Raw genomic sequence first — 24,331 nt, 5'->3', positions numbered from 1 at the left:
TCTCTCATCTCTCTCTTTGATTCTCAAATCCCTTAAGTCTCTACCACCATTGGGTTTGTATTTGATTTTGATTTTGAGTTTGGGTTATGGGTTTTCAGTTAATAGTTAAATTTTGAGTTGATTTTCTGTGGATTTTGAGTTGATTTTGTTTTGGGTTGATTTTGAGTTTGGTTTGAGATGGGTTTTCCAACGGGGTTTGAGTTGATTTTAAGCTATTTTGTGTTGATTTTGAGTTATTTTTGATTTGATTTTGTTGATTTTGTGTTTGGATTATCAATTTTTGAAATGGGTTGTGGTAGTAGACCGGTGATAGTTGGGTGGTGCTGTGTTTGTAGTAGCACGGAGAGGGTGGAGTTGAGAGAAGACTTGAGAGGCGTGGGTGAGCTTGATGTCTATTGGGAAGAGCGGAGAGATGAGATGAGAGGAATGAGGAACACGCATGGACTGAGGACAGATTTATTGAAGGGTAATTTGGTAATTGCCCAAGATTGTCCAACGGATACATGAGAACGCGCACGGACTTTTGGCAAAATGGACCTGAAGAGCTCCTTTAAGTGTTTGTGCGTTCTCTTCACAAGTATAAAACGTAACTTTTACCAAAAAATTGCGTTTTATGCTGAACCAAATGGACATTTTGGGCTGGCTTTTTTCAAAGCGGGCTTTTGGGGTTGAAAAAGTTGAAACAAATGGGCACTTAATATCTTTGACTTTACAACATGTCTTTTAAATCCATTGAGCAAGTCCTCCAATGGAACAATAAATTGAAAGAAATTATGGTGTGTGATATTTCTTCAACTTTTAATTCGATAATTTAATAACTATTAAACTAGAGAGATTTGAAGTGTGAACATCTATGTTAAAAACACTACATTAATACTCTTAATTATTTTTCAATTAAGATTGAGAGACAATTATGAATACATATATTATTTATTTTTTGATTGAAAAAAAGAACTTATGAATATATATTTCATCAATTACAAAACTTATATTTTCCTAAAAAAAAAAAAAAATACAAAACTTATATAGTTTATTTATTTATTTGAGAGGTTAACTTGGTAGAGTTAATTTAACGCAAACCACAAATTATCCAGTCAAAAAGTTAAAAAAGAAATCCGAAAAAGATACATATAGCAGCAGTCACACAGAGACAAGAGTCACAGTCACAAAACCCAAACGCAAAGAAAACGAACCAACATGGAATCGGAAAACACCACCACCACCACCGCAACAACCACCGCAGTTTCGTCGAGCTCCTCCACGAACTGGACCATCGCCGGTGGCTCTCTCGTAAATTCCGTCACTTTCGAGTCCTATCTTACCAACGATCAAGAAGAAGATGAAGAAACCACCACAATCGCCAATTCAAATCCAACCACACTGGACAAATCCCCGCTTATTCTGCGTCCTCCCTCACCGGATTCGAACCCTTGCGAGATCAAAAGTACGTTCTAGAACGAAATTTCAATTTCTCGCTTTTTACTTCTTTTTGGAATTAGAGTGTGTGAGTTTTCCGGGAAATTTAATTTCACGAATTGTTATATGATATGTTTTGATCTTTATTTACTTGTTTTGCCACTATACGCGTTTCTTTTTTGTTAGTTGGAGTGTTTTCCGGGAAAACATTTTCCTGAGTGTGAATTTCCCGAGAGAATTGATTTCGCTAAATGTTATATGATATGTTTTGATCTTTATTTACTTGTTTTGCTACCATACTCGTTCCCTTTTGTTAGTTGGGATATTTTTCGGGAAAACTTTTTCCTGAGGGATGAGTGAGAGTTTCCGGGAGAATTGGTTTTGCGAATTGTTATGTGTTATGTTTGGATCTTTCTATACTTGTTTTGCTACTATACTCGTTTCTTTTTGTTAGTTGGAATGTTTTCCAGGAAAATATTTTCCCGAGGAATGAGTGTGAGTTTTCCGGGAGAATTGATTTCGCGATATGATATGTTTGGATCTTTATTTTACTTGTTTTTCTACTGTACTCGTTTCTTTTTGTTAGTTGGAATGTTTTCCGGGAAAATTAAGTACATGAATTGTTGTCTGTTCTGTTTGGAGCTTTATTTACTTGTTTTGATACTAAGAAGTTTGGATGGGATTGGTGAATTTGTGTTAGTGAAAAGTTGGGGTTAACTCTCTGTTTGGTTATTGAGAAAATAAAGGAAAAGGAAATTTAGTTTTATGAGTTTTTAGGAATTTTTTTGAAGAAATTTGGATAGGATTAGTGAATTTATGTTGGCAATGGTAAGGGATTAAGTAGATGAATTGTTGTCTGTTCTGTCTGGACCTTTATTTACTTGTTTTGACACTAAGAAGTTTGGATGGGATTGGTGAATTTGTGTTAGTGAAAGGTTCGGGTTAATTCTCTGTTTGGTTATTAAGAAAATGAAGGAAAATGAAGAAATTTGGATAGATTAGTGGAATTTATGTTGGCAATGGTAAGGGATTAAGTATTAACTCTCTGTTTGGTTTTTGAGAAAAGGAAGGGATTGGAAAGTATATTTTTGAGTTTTGTATTCTTTTGGTTCATAATCTGTTCCGTTTTGCTTATTTTTGTATTTTGGAGGAAGTTTGGATAGGATTAGTGAATTTATTTCAGCAAAGGTAGGTGTTTTAACTCTCTGTTTGGTTATTGAGAAAAAGAAGGAAAAGAAAATTTAAATTTTTGAGCTTTTATATTATTTTTTGAAGAAATTTGGATAGGATTAGTGAATTTTTGTTGGCAAAGTTTTAACTCTCTGTTTTGTTCTTGAGAAAATGAAGGAAGAGAAAATTTTAAAATTTTGAGTTTTTATATTATTTTTGTTAGTTATCTGTTCTGTTTGAACCTTACTTTTTATTTATTTAAGAAATTTGAAGAGGATGAGTGATTTTATGTTAGCAAAGGTTGGGGTTGTTACTCTCTGTTTGGTTATTGAGAAAACGAAGGAAAAGAAAATTTATGTTTATAGGTTTTTAAATTCTCTTTGTTAGACTTAGTCATCTGTTCTTTTTGCACCTTATTGTTTTTCCTTTAAAAAAAAAAAATTGAAGAAATTAGGGATAGGGTTAGTGAATTTATGTTCGCAAAGATTGGGGTGCAATTCTCTGTTTGGTTGAAATATCAAAGGTAACTAAAGTTAGATTTTGAGTTTTATGTTATTTTTGTTAGGTTTTTCCAGCATGAAAACTATACTAAGCTTAATAGAGGATTATGTGTACTGCAATGGAATAATTAAACGAAGCATTATGGGGATCTAGAAACATGATAAAACTTGATGATCATTTCAGCAATATTGATATTGTTTCTTTGTTATTGAATTCGACTATCTGTCGTTGAATGCACTGGTCATTTCTAGATATTTGTTCCAATTTTGTAGGTGATAAAGCGTAGAAGCAATTTCTATGAGGTAGTTTGAAGCAATTTCTATGTTTTGGGACTTAGCTATTCCACTCCCCGAAAACCACAATCTCTCTTTTTGATTATATTTCTATGAGGTAGTTCCTATTTTTTTAACAAGTATAATTACTTATAAAAGATATAGAAGCAATTTCTATGACTACGAAACTTGGGTAAAATTGGTTGGGTTTGTTAAGTAGCTCTTGACGTACAAACATCCTCCAAAAACTTTTTATTGATTTATCTTCTAGTGAAAGTAGAAGAGAAAATTGCTTGGACCTTGCACATTATCCTCATAAATGATATAGAACTTCTTGCACTACAGTTGGTTTCACGCAAAAGCATGAGGTGAGGCAGGTTTATGTTCGAAGTACTGCTCGAGTCTATGAGATATACTATGAATCTGGCCCACAGAAAGACAATGAGTATCTGTGTACTGTTCGCTGTGGTATTGCTGCTAGAGATGAGGAAGTGCTCACAACTGACATTGAAGATGTTACTGCCAATCTGGATGGGCCCAGAAAAGGTGTCGGTGAAGAAGAGATAAAAAATGGTAGTAATTTGACCACCAATGAAGATGGCTGGGTTGAAGTGAAAGCCCCTTGTGGTCCTGTGGTTGAGAATAAAACCATCGCTGTGCCATCAAAGGCTGATAGCATGGCATGGACAAGCAAACAGGTATGCTGATGACTATTCATGTACTTATTCAAGTATTTTCTGTCCTCATTTTATGCTATTGAAATGGTGGCCAGAGTGTCTTGATGTATATCACTTGCCTGCATGTGTATACACTTTTGTCCCCTCCCCAAGAAACACAAAGGACAAATTACAAAAAATAAAAGAGGAAACATGTTCTCTTCACATATGTCCTAGTTAGCAATAGGATCAAAGCAGATGAACAGTGCAAATGATCAAAATTTCAACTCACGAGGACATTGTTTTGGTTAATTTATTTGTGGATAAGGTACTTTCCTTAAGTTTTATGGATGGCATAATTGAAGTCCATCCCATTAATTAACTGCCATGGAATAAAAAATGGAAAACTTAAATTATCATAGTGATGTAGGAGGCAATGAGAAGACAGGCTTATTATATTTTATTTGATTTTAAGTCTCAAGGGAAATTTTGTAATTTCATAATATTCTGGAATGGGCTTTGCTAACAGTCCATTAGATCTTCTTTTGGGTTTTATTTAGGTTTGATTAATTAGTTGGGCTTAGTAGTAAAAGCCTATGGAGTCCAAGTCCAAATGTTATTAGGGTTTTAAGAAATCCTAGTGCTACTAGGATTAGTTTCAGAATTTAAGAGCTATGCTTCTTTAGGGTTTGTGTGATGCAACCTTCTCCAAGGTGTGATGCCAAGGAACCTTAGGTGTGATGCTTAGGAAGTTTAGGCGTGATTCCTAGAATTTATCTATTTATCTTTTATTTTATTTACTGTTCACGGACCACTGTTCACAGCACAGGAAAAGCCGCCCAAACCTTGATTGTTCTCCTTTGTTTCATCCCTAAACCCTACTAATCCTTATTCCATTGGAAAACTCTATAACCCTATTATTTTCCAGATCTTCCCCACCAACGCTAAACCCACTAAACTGAAGTGTTACCAGATCTGCTTCAAGAGTTCTAAGTCAGATTTTTGTTGTTCCTCTTGTCCTACATCACATAGTATGTTTTTAAAAAAAAAAAAAAAAAAAATACCCCTAGCTAATCAATAGAAGGTCCCCCCTCCCCCTCCCCCAGGGCAGGTGGTGAGATCCTTGTCCAAAGAGAAGTTGCAGATCACACCGTCACAGAGGCTTCATTTCTTATGACATGAAACCTGGTGTTGATGATCCAAGGGAAAACAAGTCTCTTCTTAAGGGGGAATTCAACCAACCACTACCCTCTACCTCCCATGGCTAAAAGCCATTGCTTTTGTTAAATCCAGCCACCACTTGAACCTTTCACATAAGCCAAAGTAAACTGATAGACCATTGACATCTGAGTTTTGCTTATTTGCAACCAACAAAGCCGCTCAACAATCCTGGTTTTCCAAGGGGAACCCACACAGTGCTAAGACGACATTACAGAATATGCAATGCTCATTGCGGATAGTTGAACCTCTTCTATATGGATTTGGGGTTAGCATATGGATTCTGGTTGGGTTTGGTATTTCATTTGGGATTGGGATCCTGAGATTTGGATTAACAGATGGAATCAAGTTCAAGTTGGATTCTCTGATGGTGGTTTTGAGTTTGTAAATTAGGGCTTGTAGATAAAAAGGAAGTGAAATATTACGGTTAAGGAAAGAAGAAGAGGAGGAGGAGGAGGATAAATGACATAAATCTTTTAAGTTCAAACCCATCCCCCCTCCCTTGAGATGAAGCAATTTTTTTTTTTTAATGGTAAGGGTATAATTGACAATCTTCATTTTCTGTTTATGGTATCTCTTAACTGCTACTGCACTGTAATTCCAAAAAATACAAGGGAAGTAGGTGTAATTTTTGAGAATCCAGGGGAAATTTGAGTAATTTATTCTTTGTATTTTAGGCTTGTTTTACTTATCAAATAAAATTGTTAGGCTTGTTTTCCCAAATCTGGGAAGGCTCTCTAGCCAGTTTTACTTGTCATTTTACTTATTAAAGAAAGAAAAAAAATTCTAGGAAGGGATACTACCAAAAGATGGAATGCTTAGGGTAATGACTATTCAAGCCTGGTTTTGCTTGCATGTTTCCCTTCAGTTTTTTCTTTTGTGCTTTACTTCTTTTTCTTCTTTATTTTTTTTTTTTCCACTTAATCTTAAAAATTTCAGGAGTTATATGAGGCTACAGCAGAGATTACTGATGCTAGTCCTTGCACATCCCTCACACTTCGTCTGCTCTCACTTCAGAGTAAAGGGAGTGTCTATGTTGATGAAGTGTATGTGTTTGCGGATCCTGTTGATGATGCTGATTCTGAAAATCAAGAGGGTCAGATTGAAAACTCAGCTGGAAGTTCTCTTATGGCCATGCTTGTACCTACCCTTTTGCAGTTTTCCAAGTCGACTGAACGCACTACTGATACAAGGGAAACGCAGAAATTCCCAGAGTCTGGTTCAAGATTAACTGATCCAACAACTTTTGCTGCTAAAATTCTGCAGGAAGGAAAATCCAGCATAACTGACCATCAAGATGTCCAGTTGCAAGAAGTGAATGGTGATGGTGCTGGTCCAGCTCAGTTACAGAATCCTCCACGGGTTCCTGTTTTAGAAATCAAGCCTGATAACCCGCCATATACTCATCTTGAAAGAGCCATGGACCAACTTGTTTCTCGAGTGGCCAGAATAGAAGATCTTTTTTTGAGGTTTGAAGAAAACATGCTGAAGCCCCTAGGCAGCATTGAGGCAAGACTCCAGAGAGTAGAGCAGCAGCTTGAAGTGCTAAACAAGAAATCAGAGAATTCTGAATTGCCATCTCGCTCAAGAATTTGTGCTCCTGAATTTTCTAGCAATGAATCAGTTACCAACTCCTTTTACAGTAGTGTAAATGGTTGTCTTAATTATGGGTCATTTGAATCAGATAAGAAGGATTTTTGTTCAGATGCCATATCCATCCCTTTTAATGATACGTCTGATTCAGTAAATGCTACTTTGGTGGTCCCAAGTCTAGTAGTTACAGCTCCTGAGTTTTCAAATGTTGATGACGAGGAAGAAAATTTGGCGTCAGAATCAGTGACAAGTCCTTTAAAGGATAAACCAAAGCAAGCTGTGTCAATTGATGATGCTTTGGCATCAGCACTGGCAGGATTTGTATCTTCAACTTCAATTCAGCCTCCATCATATACTCAAACTCTTGCAGTTAAAGCCCCTGAGTTTTCAAATGAAGAAGATGGAAATGACGATAAAAAAGATTCAACTAGAGTTCAATGTGAAATAGATACAAATCATTCAGTTTCTTATGATAAAACAGATGGGACAGAGAGCATGCAAGATTCAACTTCATCTGATACTTTTTTAGAGGGTGAAAGGAATGTAACTAGATCTCTTAATGATGACTACTCAGAGAAGACACCTGAGGGGGCTCACAACGGATGCCAGAACTATGACAGAGGAGAAGACGATTATCAGGCTACAGGAATCGACACTGGTGTCTCTTCAGCTGAACCTGATGTGGCAAGAATGGATTCCTATCAGATAGTGAAGGAAAATGAAAATGAAGAAGTGAGCAATGAGATAAGTGACATGTCAGTTCCTGATAATACTAACATTTCAAATGGTGTGCTTCCAAGTCAGACTGAGAATGTCTCTGATACTACCCAGGAAGGAGCTGTTGCAAGCTTGGAATTAGTTGCTGCTACTGAAAGCAAAAAGTCTGGATCTGACATTCTGCGGAAAGTTCTTGAATTTTCTTATGCTTCTGCAGTGGATTTCAAGACTCCAGTTCTGGATGTGAAATTTGCATCTCAGGAAAATTCTAAGACTTGGACTCCCCTTGAAGCTCTTTTGACTGACATGCAGAAATTAAGTATTGAACCTCCTGTCATTGAGGATACTGGTGACAATGATTTCCCCATTGGCAAGCAATCCAGCTTAATTTTGGTGGAGGATGGTGAACCATCTGCTCCTGCAACCAATGGCCATTTTTCACTGGATACAAACTACTGTAATTTAATGGACGTGGCTTTGATCACCGAGGGCGAAAGCCTGCAGGATTATCGTCCATGCTGCTGCAGCCATGAATCGTTTGCAGCAAGTCTGATATGATACAGTATTAAAGTTATTTGGTTTTGTATATAAATTTGGTTTAGGCAAGCAATTGATGCATGCTGATTACCATTTGTATACTTTGTTTTTGCTCTTCTTTGCCCCCTTTTCATTTCAACTTAAACTATTCTAGTGTAACTTAAATGTCTAATACTTTTTGACCATGGACCATCCTCAAGAACTTGGTATGCTCCTAGAAAGTTTAATCAACAGAAAATTGTAGGAGTTTTACTGAGAAATATAGTATATATATATATATATATATATATAAAGAATTAAAAAATGAGTGAAATGGAGGAATTCAACCTCAGCGGGAACTAGTTTATAGCAACCTGTAGTTTTTATCATTGCATTCAAAGTAAAGTTAGACCTAGTGCCATTCTTTATCATTTGGATCATTACTCGGCACAAAGTTTTCACGAATATAACAGTCTATTAGTAGTGGTTTCGTGTGTAAGTATTGTAATCCAGTCATAAGCTTACACCAAAATATATTGTGAAATCAGGTGTGTTCTTAGGCGGATTGATTAGATAATTTATCTTCAATAATATTTATAGGGAAATGTTAACAAGTACTGTATGGTGCTTGTTAAGATTTTCCTTTTTGGGTCTCATTTAAAAAAAAAGAAAAAAAATTGTCAAAAAGATTACCAAAAGAGATAAAAAATTATCAAAAAATTGTCAAAAGTTACCTCAAAACCTGAAAAACTGCCATAATATGTGTTGTTAAAGGGCACCTTATAGTGCTTGTTAACACAACTCATATTTATATTCTTTTAGATTAGGGAGTTAAGATGCAAGCCACATTTGACCCATAAACATTTACATATAGGCTTCATTGAACTTGAAAGATTATTGAGTCAAAAAACTTGAAATTTTTGCCTGCATAAAGACTCTTTTCCAACTTTCACTAAATTGAGAGCAATTTACCTTCAACTGCAGGTGCAACCTTAGTAGTTTAAGAGCCCACTTGGATAGGTGTTTTTGTAGAGGAAACACGCATTAAAAAGTTAAACACAAAAAAAGGAAATCGTTTGATAGTGTAATTTTAGCTGAATTGTGTTTACAAATCACACCATATCTGCGGTTTTAAAAAAGCAAAATTTTTGAGTTTTTTCAATTCCCGCTATTCAATCACCAAAATTGCAATTATTGACCACATTTTTTTTTTAATCCAAAAAATTTGTTTTACCCCCCAAATACTAGTATACATCAAAGCTATAATAATTTTAAATTTTTGAAAAAAAAAGGGAGCATTTTATGTTTAGCTTATACAAATATTGTATTAACTCTTAAGTCATATGCTTATCTATATTTTTTTAAATTTTTTTTGAATATATATTCTATGTATTTAAAAAAAAAATCTACCTATCAATTTTTAACTATTTTTTTTAAAGGTTTTTGTAAAATATTCTTAATTTTCATTAACTCATTATTAAATCATGACCCAAAACCTATGAAAGGTTAAATTTTGCTCAAAACTTTTGGTCCAAACTTTTATAACAATGGCTAAAATATTTCATTTAGAGGTAAGTTAAGAGTCTGTTTGAGAATAATTTATTTAGCTGAAATTGAAAACTTTTTACTGAAAGTATTATAAATTAAATTAAAAGATATTTGAAATAGTAAAGTGGAGCTCATGAATAATGTCAAAAAGTGTAATGAGACCCATGAATAATAGCAAAAATAAGCTAAATAGTAAAAAAAGCTAGTTTTTTTACGGTAATGGCAAACACAACCTAAGTTTTCAATAATAATAAAAAGAAGTAAATTAAGTATTATTATTTATAAAAAAAGAGAGAAAAAATATTAGAGTAAATTGTAAATTACCCCCTTAAAGTTTGGAAGTGTTTAAATTTTACACCTTAAAGTTTCAAAATTTAGATTTTACTTCCTGAAATTTGGACGTATTTAAATTTTACATCCTAATATTTCAAAATTTAGATTTTACCTTCCAAATTTTAGGAGTATTTGAATTTTACTTCCTAAATTTTGGAAATATTTAAATTTTATATATGAAAGTTTTAGAATTTAATAATGTAAAATTCAAACAAGCCAAATTTTAAGAATAAAATTTAAATTTCGAAACTTTAAGTTGTAAAATTCACCTAAGCCTAAACTTTAGGGTTTAATTTAAAATTTACTCAAAATATTACTATTAAATTTTTTCAGAGTCACCGTTATTACTTATTACTCTTCCCCTATTTAAAAAAAAAAAAAAAAAACACATAAAAAAAGAGAGTCAAACAAACGAAGACTACCAGGGCACGGAAGAAAGAACAAGTTAAAAAAAAAAAAAAAAAAATAGTGTTATTATCATCAGATTCAAATTGTTCAGTTCATCCCGCTAAATACAACTAAAAAAAAGCCATTCTCTTTTTTTATTTTATTTTCTCGCTTCCCAAACAAAACGCTAATAGAAAGCTTTGAAACAGAGCTATTATAGTAATTTACATATATATATATATATATACACAAGCTCAAAAGCTTTTAGGGTTTTGGATTTGGTTTTGGTTTTGGTTTTTATTTATTTCTTTTGATTCAAACGGAAGCTTTAGATGGAGGCTGCTGTGGTCGATGCCGGCTCCAAGTTCCTCAAAGCCGGTCCTGCCATTCCCGATCAAGCTCCTTCCATGGTACTCTACAGCTTTAACCTTTTTTTTTTTTGGTTGCTGAGAAAGTTGTGGAAAGGAAAATAGAGGAAATTGAGTTGAAAATTTATGTTTCTCGTTGTTTTTGGTGAGCTTTGGGTTAGTGGAGTGTGAAGTTCTTTCTATTACTGTGGATAATTGAAAGAGAAGTTTTTTTTTTTTTTTTNACTTAAATGTTAAATGTGCTTAATGTTTGAGGCTTAGTGAGGGTTTGGAGACAGAGGCACGGCGCGTTTCCATTCTGCGTTTTTTTTTTTTTTTTTTTTTTTTTTTTGGTTTACTGTTTTTGTTGATGTGAAATTCGTGTGAGAAGGTTTGTTGAATGGGGAATCATGTTTGGTTGGGTAGAAAATTGGAGAAAGGAGAGGAAAAGGAATGGAATTTGGGGGTTTTGAGCTGACAGGAAGGAAAAGTAGGTTTCTAAATTTGGGTTTTGGTTGCTGAGAAAGTTGTAGAAATGAAAGTAGAGGAAATTGAGTTGAAAATTTATGTTTCTCGTTGTTTTTGGTGAGCTTTGGGTTAGTGGAGTGTGAAGTTCTTTCTATTACGTTAGATGATTGAAAGAGAGGTTTTGTATGTGTTACTGTGATGGGGAGTCGATAGACCATCTTCTTCTTCATTGTCTTGTTACCCATTCCTTATGGACTTTTATGCTTCAGGCCTTTGGTATTCATTGGGTTATGCCAGGATCGATGGTGGGTTTGTTATCTTGTTGGCATCAGTGGCTTGGGAAGCATAATTCGGACATTTGGAACTTGGTTCCAGGGTGCGTAATGTGGATTGTGTGGTTGGAATGAAATCGTTGATCCTTTGAGGACAAAGAGAAGACGTTGGATGAGTTAAAGGTTTTATGCCATTGTAGTCTTTTGGAGTGGTCTCGTTGTTGGGGTTTTATTGATTGTTCTTCTCTCTCTGAGTTTTTGTCCTCCCTTAGCTTAGTTTCCTGACTTCCCTCTATTTGTTGTGCTGTTTGTTTCTTTTATTTCTTGTTGTTCATCATCATGAACTTCTTGTATTTTTCATTTTTCTCTCATTTATAATAGTTTTCTGATTACCTATCAAAAAAATGATTGAAAGAGAAGTTTTTTTTTTTGGGTTTACTGTTTTTGTTGATGTTGAAATTCGTGTGAGAATGTTTGTTGAATGGGGAATGATGTTTGGTTGGTTAGAAAATTGGACAAAGGAGAGGAAAAGGAAGGAAATTTGGGGTTTTGAGTCGACAGGAAGGGGAAGTAGTTGTTTTTAGGGTTGGATTTTCATTGAGTTTGGTTGCTGAGAAAGTTGTAGAAAAGAAAGTAGAGGAAATTGAGTTGAAGCTTTGAAGTTGTTTTGGTAAGCTTAGGGTTAGTGGAGTTTGAAGTTCTTTTCATTACTATAGATAATTGAAAGAGAGGTTTTTTTTTTTTGGTTTACTGTTTGTTAATGTGAAATTCGTGTGGGAATGTTCGTTGAATGGGGAATGATGTTTGGTTGGTTAGAAAATTGGAGAAAGGAGAGGAAAAGGAAGGAAATTTGGGGTTTTGAGTTGACAGGAAGGGAAAGTAGTTGTTTTTAGGGTTGGATTTTCTCTGTGTTTGGTTGCTGAGAGAGTTGTAGAAAAGAAAATAGCGGAAATTGAGTTGAAGCTTTGAAGTTGTTTTGGTGAGCTTAGGGTTAGCGGAGTGGAAGTTCTTTCCATTATTATTGATGATTGAAAGAGAGGTTTTTAATTTTTTGGTTTACTATTTTTGTTGGTGTGAAAAGTGAAATTCGTGTGAGAATGTTTGTTGAATGGGAAATCGTGTTTGGTTGGTTAGAAAATTGCGTTGAAAGAGAGGAAAAGGAAGGAAATTTGGGGTTTTGAGCTGACAGGAAGAAAAAGTAGTTTTTTTTAGGGTTGGCTTTTCTTCGTGCTTGGTTTTTGAGAAAGTTGTAGAAAGGAAAATAAGGGAATATGAGTTGAAGCATTATTTTCCCGTTGTTTTAGTGAGTTAGGGTTAGTTGAATGTGAAGTTCTTTCTATTACTGTAGATAATTGAAAGTGAGATTTTTTTTTGTTAACTGTTTTTGTTAATGTGAAATGAATACCTGATGAGCTAAATTCGTGTGGGAAGGTTTATTGAATGGACTATTGGCTGGTTAGAAAATTGGGGAGAAAGAGAGGAAAAGGAAGGAAGTTTTGGGGTTTTGAGTTGACAGGAAGGGAAAGTAGATGTTTTTAGGGCTGGGTTGAGAGTGGTTTTTGTTTTAGTTTCTATTTGGTTGCTGAGAAAGTGAGGAACAGAAAGGAGTAGAATGTTTGGATAATTGAGGTCCCTCATTTACAAAGGATGTGTATACAAAGTACTTCTTAAAGAGAGAGTCTATAAAGTCTACAATTGAATAAATATTACTTGTCCCTGAGGATGAGAGACCATTCGGACAAGCTCAAGTGAGATCCCTACACCATTAAATGTACTGTTCCTCCACCATATTTTCCACTTTGGTGTAATTGGAGAGATGATGAGCCATCCTATATTAAAGCCAAATAGTTGTACTAGGTTAGGCAGAGCGGAGGTCAGTGAGGTTTATTCACTCCTTGTTTGGTTTCTTAGAAAACTGAGGTACATAGAAGAAAAGTGTTTCTATCATATGTTGGTTTATGGAAAATACTGAATTAAGGCTACCTGTTCTATTGGAGATAGATGGGTGAAGGCTTTTGCTTAATCTTGGCATGGTTGCTGACAGAGGCTGGGAAAAAAAGATTTTATTTTATTTTTTGAATATTGTGTTTTATTACTCTCTGAAACTTGGTAGTTGTGGCTATCCTCTTGGATTTCTGTCCACCACCTAACACTTCCTTTTAGAAGTTGTTCTACTTAGAACCATATTCACTTGTGATTGCTCATGTACATTTGTGTTGTCAGGGGCGGAGCCAGAAATTTTGGTTTGGGGGGGCCGAGTTATGATGCTAATATATTAGTTAAAACAAACCTCTACACACACATATATATAAATTAATTTACTAAGAAAATTTATTATCATCTAAATTTTAATGAGTATATAAAAGTCATGTATTTTTTCTATTAGACATGTACAAAAATTTATCATTTTCTACATAGTTTAATTTGTTAAACCTCATAAATTATATGATTTTAATATAATTTCTCTTTCTTTTAAGAGCACCATTGAAATAACTCAAAATTTGGGGGGGCCAACTTCAATTTTTACATGCTACATTTTTTAAAATGTAATATATCATATTATAATTAATTTTTTAAAATTTGGGGGGCCACTTTGTATGTGGCTCGCCTGTGTGTTGTCTTTGGAGCATTGTCATTACATGAATGTTTGTGTTGGCTCTGTTCTGATGTAGGAGTGTTCATATGTTCTTGACTTGAGGCAGTTTTGTAACTCTTTTTTTTTTCTGTGATCCAGATATTTCCCAAATGAAACGCATGCCTGAAGATGGATCAATGATGATAGTTCATTGTCTGAGGAAATTATTATTGATCCAGTTGTTCGAGGTTACATTAGAGACTGGGATGCCATGGAAGATCTGTTGGCACCATGTTCTATATTTCTGGTCTTGGTTGGGAGATGGGCAATGAAGGAAATATTATTTACAGATCCCTTTCTACCCCAAAGTAGGAATTTTTTTTACTTGTTTCTTGTCAAACTCTTTGTTGTTTTTTATTATTATTTTTTAATTCATATTTCAACTCCAAACAACAATATTAGCAGTGCATAGGGGTGGGGATTGTCTTTTAAGAATCTCTACTTGTATATCAGCTCTGGAATCATTAATGGTTGATTGTTGGCCATTTCAGTGTGCACGTGCACATGCTTAATATGGATTGTCTTCTGTGATGGAGGCGGGTTTTTTGGTGTGGGTGGGAGAGGGTTATGTGGTATTATGACACTGTTAAGTGGTTTTCAATCATTAAACCCACTTCTCAATATGTTTCCTTTTCTCTCTACAATGAAATTCACCAACATCAAATATTCCAAATTTCTGTTATTTATTTATTTATTTATATTTTTATATATATATATATATATATATATAATAAGATTAGCCTTTTGAAATTGAAAAAGTACATAATTGTTTTTGCAGGCTGTCAGAGAACAGTTGGTGCAGCTGATGTTTGAAACGTTCAACATCTCAGGTTTTTATGCATCAGAGCAAGCAGTGTTATCACTATATGCCGTTGGACGTATCTCAGGATGCACTGTTGATATTGGTCATGGAAAGATAGGTATATGTAACTTAAAGAATGAAACTTCTTAGTGTTCTATAAGAATGCTTGGCGTGCCTGTGTGAATCAGTAGTGAGAGGATTGGAGACTTTTTGGTCCACTGGCTAAGAAAACCACAATTGAACATTTGAACTGACAGAATTTTTTTTCCCTTTTCTTTTGGCTTTAACCAGATATTGCTCCAGTAATTGAAGGTGCCGTTCAGCATATTGCCTCTAGAAGATTTGAAATTGGAGGTATTGATTTGACAAAGTTACTTGCTCAAGAGCTTCACAAATCTAATCCGCTAGTTAATATCAGCATGTCTGATGTTGAGAAAATAAAAGAGCAATATTCGTGTTGTGCGGATGATGAACTTGCTTATGACAAGACCAAAAATTCATGCCAGATAGAGAAGCATACCCTTCCTGATGGACAGGTTTGTGTTCAAGGTTTTCTAACTTATGATGTAATGCATCTGATTTATAATTAATTCATTCAGGGTAGCCTTGTGTTTTTCTGAGCCTTCTAGAACCAAATTTACATAATTCCAGAACAGTGTCTTGATTAACTTACTATGCAAAATGGACTCTCTCTTTCTCTTTGTGTGTGCATTTGCGTGTGCTTGTGTGTGCACGTGTGAAACTTATTGAAACTTATTGATTAATGAAAGATAGCAAAATGAAGTGTTAGTAAGTGCGCTAAATGCTGTGGAAGGAACGGATTATAAAAATAGGAAATAGCTTTAGTTTAATGAAAAATTGAGCCTTAGTAAAATGAATTATAAAAACAGGAAATAATTTATCAAAAAAAATTATAAAAACAGGAAATAGCCAACTTTTAATGGTTGAGATGAGGATATGTTCAAGTGAGTACACGATATTCTCTCTTTTTCTTGCATCTTTGAAACTTACACTCCTTAACTTTATTCTAACTTAATTCTCTTAATTGATTTATTTTCATTGAGAATCATTATCTTTTATAAATTCAAATTTAATCACAAAATTCGCAAGATAGTTAGGTCAAATACGTTATTTATATATCAAATGTAACCTACCCATTGGCTGTAAATGCTTTCCAAGTTCTTCAATGAACTGTGTGCTTTATGACAGGTATATTTAGTTTAAGTGTGTCAGCATATTATACATCTAAACATAACACTTGGTTAATATTCAGGTGATAACGATTGGAAGAGAGAAATATACTGTTGGCGAGGCTTTATTTCAACCATCTTTATTGGGTTTAGAGGCACATGGAATTGTTGAACAGCTAGTTCGGAGTATATCAACAGTGTCATCTGATAACCACCGGCAGCTGCTAGAAAACACTGTACTCTGTGGTGGCACTGCTTCAATGCCTGGTGCGTTTTACTTTCATTGATTCTGTTGAACTTTAGTTGCAGTAGATATGATATGGCCTCTCTCTTTCTATCTGTCTCTCTTGGGTGTTTCTTGTTAGAAACCTCTTTTAAAATTCATTGTTTATGAAATCCTAGGAGTTTCAAATGGATCTTTACTTATTGTTAGGTATCCCTATGTGTAGGGCTCTTCTGATTTTCCTTTGAAATCTTTTCTTGATTTGGGCATATCATGCTATTTAGACTTAGATGAGAAGCAACAAGAGAGAGTACGTCTATAATAACTCAGGTTACAACTTACCATATTCAACAAACAAATGTACTCTCTTTCCTCAAATTCTGTCTTCCTCTTCCAATTTACCTTGCCTTGAGATGGAGAGGGAGATCTGGAGTTATCAGACAAAATGAAATATTTATAAAGCATTTAAACTTTTTGGGCCTGGAGATATTGACAAGTGCTAGCCTAAACTTCACAAGCGACGTTGAAAAGGTTGAAGTTCCTAGTTGCAGGCCTTTTTACTGTGTGTGTTTGAATTTGCCAAGGATTGCAGCTACTTGAATAGTACATAGATCTCTGTGGTCTTTATGTATGCTTTCTGTAAGAAATGTTTGCATGTGTGATAATGTTAAGGGACATGTGCTGCCTGTAGTGCCATCTTCTTGGTTCCATTTGTCTTGATAAATCCTTGCACCGTTGCAGAACTTATGGTAAGGAATGTTTGTTATGGAATTGTTTTGCTTGGGGGTGGCTGAATGACCTATCTCAGTACGACTAATATGTTTTTCTGCAGTATTGATATGCTTATCAAAATAGTCTATTAATTGCCTAAAATTGATTGATATGTGAGAATTTCCCCCAACTATACCAACCCAAGCTGGAGATAAGACCAGGTCAGATTCTAACCAGCCTGATCTGGCTCACTAAACCTATTAACCCAACACCTAACTAAAACCCAGCAAGCCCATTTTAAATTGTTAAGTCCAAACTCAATAATCCTTTTAGCTTAAACCTAATCTCTAAACCAGTAAGCCCACACTATTGGTATGATCCATAAAGTGTTCTGAATTTTAGGTTATTATTTTAGGTTTTATGATGGAGATGCTCCTTCAAACATACATTGTAAGATAGAATATAGGAATTTATGAGCTTGGATAGTGAACTGTATTTGTGATGCAAGTCCCACCTAACATCATGTTGCCATGTGCCTTGTCAGTGACCTAGTTTATGGGGAAATTGTTGCTTGATAGTTGCTGACTAGTGGTTAAATTACTTTTGGCTGCAGGTTTTGAAGACAGGTTTCAGAAAGAAGCTAGCCTGTGCTCATCTGCTGTTCGTCCTGCTCTGGTCAAGGTAACCTATTTCATCACAAAATGATATTCTCTCTTTTTCTTGCATCTTTGAAACTTACACTCCTTAACTTTATTCTAACTTAATTCTCTTAATTGATTTATTTTCATTGAGAATCATTATCTTTTATAAATTCAAATTTAATCACAAAATTTGCAAGATAGGTAGGTCAAATATGTTATTTATATATCAAATGTAACCTACCCATTGGCTGTAAATGCTTCCCAAGTTCTTCAATGAGCTGTATGCTTTATGACAGGTATATTTAGTTCAAGTGTGTCAGCATGTTATACATCTAAACATAACACTTGGTTATTATTCAGGTGATAACGATTGGAAGAGAGAAATATACTGTTGGTGAGGCTTTATTTCAACCATCTTTATTGGGTTTAGAGGCACATGGAATTGTTGAGCAGCTAGTTCGGAGTATATCAACAGTGTCATCTGATAACCACCGGCAGCTGCTAGAAAACACTGTACTCTGTGGTGGCACTGCTTCGATGCCTGGTGCGTTTTATTTTCATCGATTCTGTTGAACTTTAGTTGCAGTAGATATGATATGGCCTCTCTCTTTCTGTCTGTCTCTCTTGGGTGCTTCTCGTTAGAAACCTCTTTTAAAATTCATTGTTTATGAAATCCTAGGAGTTTCAAATGGATCTTTACTTATTGTTAGGTATCCCTATGTGTAGGGCTCTTCTGATTTTCCTTTGAAATCTTTTCTTGATTTGGGCATATCATGCTATTTAGACTTAGATGAGTAGCAACAAGAGAGAGTACATCTATAATAACTCAGGTTACGACTTACCATATTCAACAAACAAATGTACTCTCTTTCCTCAAATTCTGTCTTCCTCTTCCAATTTACCTTGCCTTGAGATGGAGAGGGAGCTCTGGAGTTATTAGTCAAAATGAAATATTTATAAAGCATTTAAACTTTTTGGGCCTGGAGAAATTGACAAGTGCTAGCCTAAACTTCACAAGTGACTTTGAAAAGGTTCAAGTTCCTAGTTGCAAGCCTTTTTACTGTGTGTTTGAATTTGCCAAGGATTGCAGCTACTTGAATAGTACATAGATCTCTGTGGTCTTTATGTATGCTTTCTGTAAGAAATGTTTGCATGTGTGATAATGTTAAGGGACATGTGCTGCTTGTTGTGCCATCTTTTTGGTTCCATTTGTCTTGATAAATCCTTGCACCGTTGCAGAACTTATGGTAAGGAATGTTTGTTATGGAATTGTTTTGACCTATCTCAGTACGACTAATATGTTTTTCTGCAGTATTGATATGCTTATCAAAATAGTCTATTAATTGCCTAAAATTGATTGATATGTGAGAATTTCCCCCAACTATCCCAACCCAAGCTGGGGATAAGACCAGGTCAGATTCTAACCAGCCTGATTTGGCTCACTAAACCTATTAACCCAACACCCAACCAAAATCCAGCAAGCCCATTTTAAATAGTTAAGTCCAAACTCAATAATCCTTTTAGCTTAAACCTAATCTATAAACCAGTAAGCTCACACTATTGGTATGATCCATAAAATGTTCTGAATTTTAGGTTATTATTTTAGGTTTTATGATGGAGATGCTCCATCAAACATACATTGTAAGATAGAATGTAGGAATTTATGAGCTTGGATAGTGAACTGTATTTGTGATGCAAGTCCCACCTAACATCATGTTGCCATGTGCCTTGTCAGTGACCTAGTTTATGGGGAAATTGTTGCTTGATAGTTGCTGACTAGTGGTTAAATTACTTTTGGCTGCAGGTTTTGAAGACAGGTTTCAGAAAGAAGCTAGCCTGTGCTCATCTGCTGTTCGTCCTGCTCTGGTCAAGGTAACCTATTTCATCACAAAAGGGATTTATTAGATATTTCAACTCTTATTGTTCGTTCTTTCCTAAAAATCAAAAACTAATGTTTATAACTTCGTGCCTATCTTTTTAATGTGTTCTTGCTCAAGTGGCACTTCCTTTTTCAATAGTAGTGGGATGGAGGTTGAGGCTGTAGGTTCAAGGCCAACTAGGTGCATGTGTAACTTACCAATTAAAAAAAAAATCACAGCCCATCTTATCTATAGTTGTTTGCTACCCTGTCTGTTGAATTATACTCTCTCCGTCCCCATTTTTTTGTCCTCTATTCTATTTTGGAATGTTTCAAAATATTGTCCTGTTTCTAAAAATAAAAGTCATTAATTAACTAATGTTCTTGTTATATCCCTACTTTATTTTCAGAACTATTTGAAAAGAAAACTAACAAATATTTAAAAAAAATCAATTTAATTGGGGCACCTTTTTAGTTGCCTCATTAAGAATAACTCTTTTAAAAAAAAGCTGATAAATTTACTCAAGGGTAGTTTTGAAAACTTATACATTTTTATAAGACAAACAAGACAATAAATGATGTTTTCTTAAAAAATTTGACTTTTCAAACAGGACAAACAAATTGGGATGGAGGGAGTACTTTTTTTTAACTCTATTCTACTGCTTGTGATAGTTGATTTGGACTTGAATATAATGTAAGCATGATTTGCCTTGATTACTTATCAAAAAAAGAAAAAAGAAAAAAAAAAGAGAGCATGATTTGCCTTGATTGCCATTGAGGTCATCTGTGATTCTCAAACCTGAATTGATGGCTATTTTTTGAGTAAAAGTTTTGGTTCACTTTTTGTTATATTTCTTGCCCTTTGCTTCTAGTGCATAAATAATCATTAAATCATTATTTCTGGAATTTTCTGTAATTTCTCATGTATAATCTGAAGTTTGGTTTCTCATATCTTTCTATTATTTACAATAAGTATTATTTTCTTGCCTTTGAAAATTTATCTTCTGAAATGTATTATTATGTACCATATTTATAATCACAAATATGGTGTTTCTGTTTAGTTTATAAAAAGTACGCTCAAATGCTTCTATTTTAGCATTTTACAATGTTGCAACTATTGAAATGATTCTATGACACCTGGAAATCAATTGTAAGAAATGTAAATTTTGATAACCTAAGATATTTATGTGACAAATATTACTCAAAACCAGACTTTGTTAGTTAAATGGTGGAAAAATTGCAGCTTGATGTATATTAAAGAGTTCTATTGCAACGGAATCCACTGTTGAGTTCAATTGCTTTTTGTTAAATGGGTTTGCATTTGCTTGATTAGTTCCCAGGAATACCGATAATCATGATTAGATATTTTCGTATTTAGCAACATGCATTAATAATATCGAAACGAATATGGTTTAGCAATTGCTTTCATTTTACTCCTCCCAGGAGTTTTACCCTAGCAAGTTTGACATAACCTTACAAGTATGCTGCCTTTTTTATAATGCAAGTTCTTGTTCTAATTTTTTTGTTCATTACAGGCTCCAGAATATATGCCAGAGAATTTGACAGTGTGTTCAGCATGGGTGGGAGGTGCAATACTTGCCAAAGTTGTCTTTCCCCAAAATCAGCATATAACCAAGGCAGACTATGATGAAACAGGACCTTCGATTGTTCACCGGAAATGCTTCTGACAATATTCATCTGAACGAATTCTCAATTGTTTATTAGGTTAATCATTCCTTCTTGTATTATACCATATAATTATGTAGTAGGAAAAAAAATGAGATTACTGGTTCTGAATGCAGAAACAAAGTCTATTAATTTCTTAGGCGATCTAACATATTGTAGTTCATTTGTTCACCTCTTTTAAAAGATTGGCTTCTTATACTCCATGTACTGCATGAATTAAATGGTTTGTTAGATGTCCTTTTATTTTCCACCTAAGTAATTCTACTGTTGGATCCATGCGATCTTATAGTTCATACTATGCTTTCCTCTTATGCAAGGGTTTTATTGACTTAAAAGGTATGGCAGCATAGAAAAAACTGTCACTTTGTGGTATCTTTGCTGTATCAGCAAGCCATGGCAATAACTAGGAATTGAATTGGGAGTATCAAAGCTTCTAATTATCTGCTGTTAACACCAGTTCTTGTAACTGTCCTAGTGGCTTTCATTGCTTGCTGATCACCCAAATAAATTGGCCATAATTTTTTTTGGAGATGGGTTCAAGTTATATCTGATGTAACTTAATAAGAGTTACACATTTTTCTGACAATTGATTTCTATTAGATCTAATGGTAAATAACACAATAATTGCCATGTTATCAACTCTCTAAAAATAAGTGATGTCAAAGCATTAAAAGTCATTAATGCCTTTATATATTAAAAAAAAAAAAGTCGTTAAGCTCCACTTTCTCTCCCCGTCGTCTTCTTCTTCTTCTCTTCTCTTCTCTCTCTCATCTGCCTAGGCCTCTTTGAGCTCACCTCCTCCTCCTCTAACCCACTCAACTCACCGGAGCTACACGTTAAATTTAGCTAGTTAAATTTAGAAGTATAATTTAGTTTTAGATATAAGTCTAACACTGATCTATTAAATTTTTGTACTGGTTAGAGTCCTTTGTTAACAATGAAATAGGGGTGTTCTAGTAGTCTGAATGAAAATTTGATCAAAATTCAGAGAATTGAAGCTCAGCAAGAGTTGGGTCAAAGTAATTGTTATGATGATTTTAGAGCTGCTTTGTTTAAGAAATAAGAGCTACACATGGGACATGGCACAACAGCCTCATTATTTAGGATATATGAAAGGCCATGGTGATCAAAGAAAATAGTGTGAAAGATATAAAAGGACAAATTTATCTATCAAAATACTCCTCCACGCAAAATGCATTTTCTATGGTTTTAATTGTTGCAGTCAGTAAAGGGAGAGAGTATGAGTAATTTTGGAAAGTTAAAATGAGGAAAATCATAGCCATGCCTAAATCAGAGAAGTCTTTGATCTCTTTAAACGAATCTTAGCGAAAATGAATAAAAGTTTCTTTTAAGGCCACTACATTCTGCCTCCTTGAGCTACTTTTCATTCATGCCACAATATTGCAACTGGCTCCATATTCACCGTCGAAGAGGGTGGCATCGAATTTGTAGTTTTTTTTCCCTCTTCCTCTCAATGTTTAGATGACTGTAAATGTAATAAATAAGGAGAGAGAAAAAAAAATGCTACTATTAATTATGCAAGATGAGGTGGATATAAGAGATTTTTAACTATTAGATCTAATAGAAATCAATGGTCATAAAAAAGTGTAAGTCTTGTGGAGTTACACCTCTCAACGTTTAGATGACTGTAAATATAATAAATAAGGATAGAGAGAAAAAAAATGCTACTATTAATTATGCAAGATGAGGTGGATATAAGAGATTTTTAACCATTAGATCTAATAGAAATCAATGGTCATAAAAAAGTGTAAGTCTTGTGGAGTTACACCAGATGTAACTTGAACTCGTCTCTTCCTTTTGTAAATCAAGTTTCGGGACATAAAAAATAAAAGTACCAGTAATGTTAATGCACCTATGAGAAGGAATGGTTTGATTAAGTTGAAGAACGTGGTAACTAAGGTGATAGGAGAGGGTGACTTTGGATTGGTTGGAATGGTGGAACAAATACACATGGTCAATTCCGATTAGTTTGTTCACTGTCGAGGAGACTGATTTGTTGAAAATGTACTAGTAACGTTAGCAGGTGATTGCACCTCCTGCAACTTTCCTAATCAACTCTGCACTCTTGACCACTCTAGTGGTCAAGTATTTTTTTTTTTTTTTTGCTTCTTTAGAGCTCTTTATGGACTGGTTCTGCACTTTGGCACAATCATACTATTGCTTTGGCTTTTAGGCCTACTCTAGATGGCTTTTTTTTTTTTGGATGAACACTAGATGGCTTTTGTGATATGTGATTGAGTGGGCATTGAGCCATAGCCATGGCACTACCTTCTAGAAAATTTAGTGTTCTGGACTATCATTGGGGTTTGCCCCACTGAGTTGTTGATAGTCTTTTTAAGCACCTACCGAGCACTGATGCCCTTCCTAAAGTTTGCAATACCCTTTTTTTTTTATGCTGGTCTTCAGACTGATCTGTCTTTAAGGCTCTCTTTAGAGGCTCTTTTAGGTTTTTGAGTGCTCTTAATGTTAAAGGAGGAACATTGACATTGCTCACTAGCCTATGGCCTGAGTAATTTGACTGTTGGATTGTTAGTCGAAAATATGCTTCTAGACATTGAAAGTAATATATAAAACTACCTCATTTGGCTACCTATGAAGGGAAAAGGAGCTTTTCTTTTGTTGGGGGGTGGGGGGGCGCGGGTTGGTTGTGCAAAATCTTCCTTTGATGTTTGCCCGGTCATTTAATTTCTACATTAAAGGCTGCATGGCATAGGCTATCGTACTTCAAAACAATATAGTTATCAAATGGTCTCAAACTCTAAGCATGATCATTTTCAACCTACAAATTTCAAAATTGTCCATATCACAGACAGCTTAGGTAGCCATGGGTAGATTTACTCACAGGACTCTCTCTCGTTTTCTTTTTATTTTTAATTTTTTTTCTTCAAAGTTGTACCTTTGGTAGAAAAGCTTGAGTCACTGCTCCTCAACCTGCAAACTTCATACTAGCTTTTGCTTATTCATAGTTCACACAAATGATCACAATGGTACAAAACAAACACCTTTGTTTCTTTGTTATTTTTCTTTAACAATTTGTAAGTTGAATCTGCATTTTATATCTTATAGCTAATTTGTGCTATTTGATTATTATATTTATATATATCTAAAAGCTGAAGTGTATCATTTATTGTTACTATACTTCAGTTGAGC

General features: G+C 34.5%; 2 protein-coding genes across 2 annotated transcripts; both read left to right on the top strand.

Annotated features, from left to right (window-relative positions):
- The first annotated feature begins 1,101 nt into the window (after positions 1-1,101).
- On the top strand, positions 1,102-8,272 carry LOC136069817 (uncharacterized). Its single transcript, XM_065778807.1, has 3 exons — positions 1,102-1,444; positions 3,705-4,057; positions 6,173-8,272. Exons 1-3 carry the CDS (start codon positions 1,198-1,200, stop codon positions 8,099-8,101), a joined length of 2,529 nt encoding a protein of 842 aa, XP_065634879.1. The 5' UTR covers positions 1,102-1,197; the 3' UTR covers positions 8,102-8,272.
- A 2,125-nt stretch (positions 8,273-10,397) lies between these two features.
- Positions 10,398-21,415, top strand: LOC112038203 (actin-related protein 7). Its single transcript, XM_065778806.1, is given in 10 exon segments — positions 10,398-10,747; positions 14,149-14,184; positions 14,187-14,276; positions 14,279-14,357; position 14,613; positions 14,828-14,969; positions 15,143-15,387; positions 16,125-16,308; positions 17,589-17,656; positions 21,010-21,415. Coding segments are annotated over 10 exon segments (1,086 nt in total). The 5' UTR covers positions 10,398-10,659; the 3' UTR covers positions 21,163-21,415.
- Positions 21,416-24,331: the final 2,916 nt, after the last annotated feature.

The sequence above is a fragment of the Quercus suber genome, unplaced genomic scaffold, assembly GCF_002906115.3.
Source record: "Quercus suber isolate HL8 unplaced genomic scaffold, Cork oak 2.0 scaffold_191, whole genome shotgun sequence".
Lineage (NCBI taxonomy): Eukaryota > Viridiplantae > Streptophyta > Magnoliopsida > Fagales > Fagaceae > Quercus > Quercus suber.
The sequence above is the reverse complement of the archived record's forward strand: the minus strand, read 5'-3'. Positions and strand labels throughout refer to the sequence as shown.

Excerpts from the sequence above, each read along its gene's own strand:
- LOC136069817 (XM_065778807.1), top strand. The coding sequence starts at position 1,198 with ATGGAATCGGAAAACACCACCACCACCACCGCAACAACCACCGCAGTT. Across the intron at positions 1,445-3,704 it reads GAACCCTTGCGAGATCAAAA|TTGGTTTCACGCAAAAGCAT; the intron begins GTACGTTCTAGA and ends CTTGCACTACAG. Across the intron at positions 4,058-6,172 it reads TGGCATGGACAAGCAAACAG|GAGTTATATGAGGCTACAGC; the intron begins GTATGCTGATGA and ends TAAAAATTTCAG.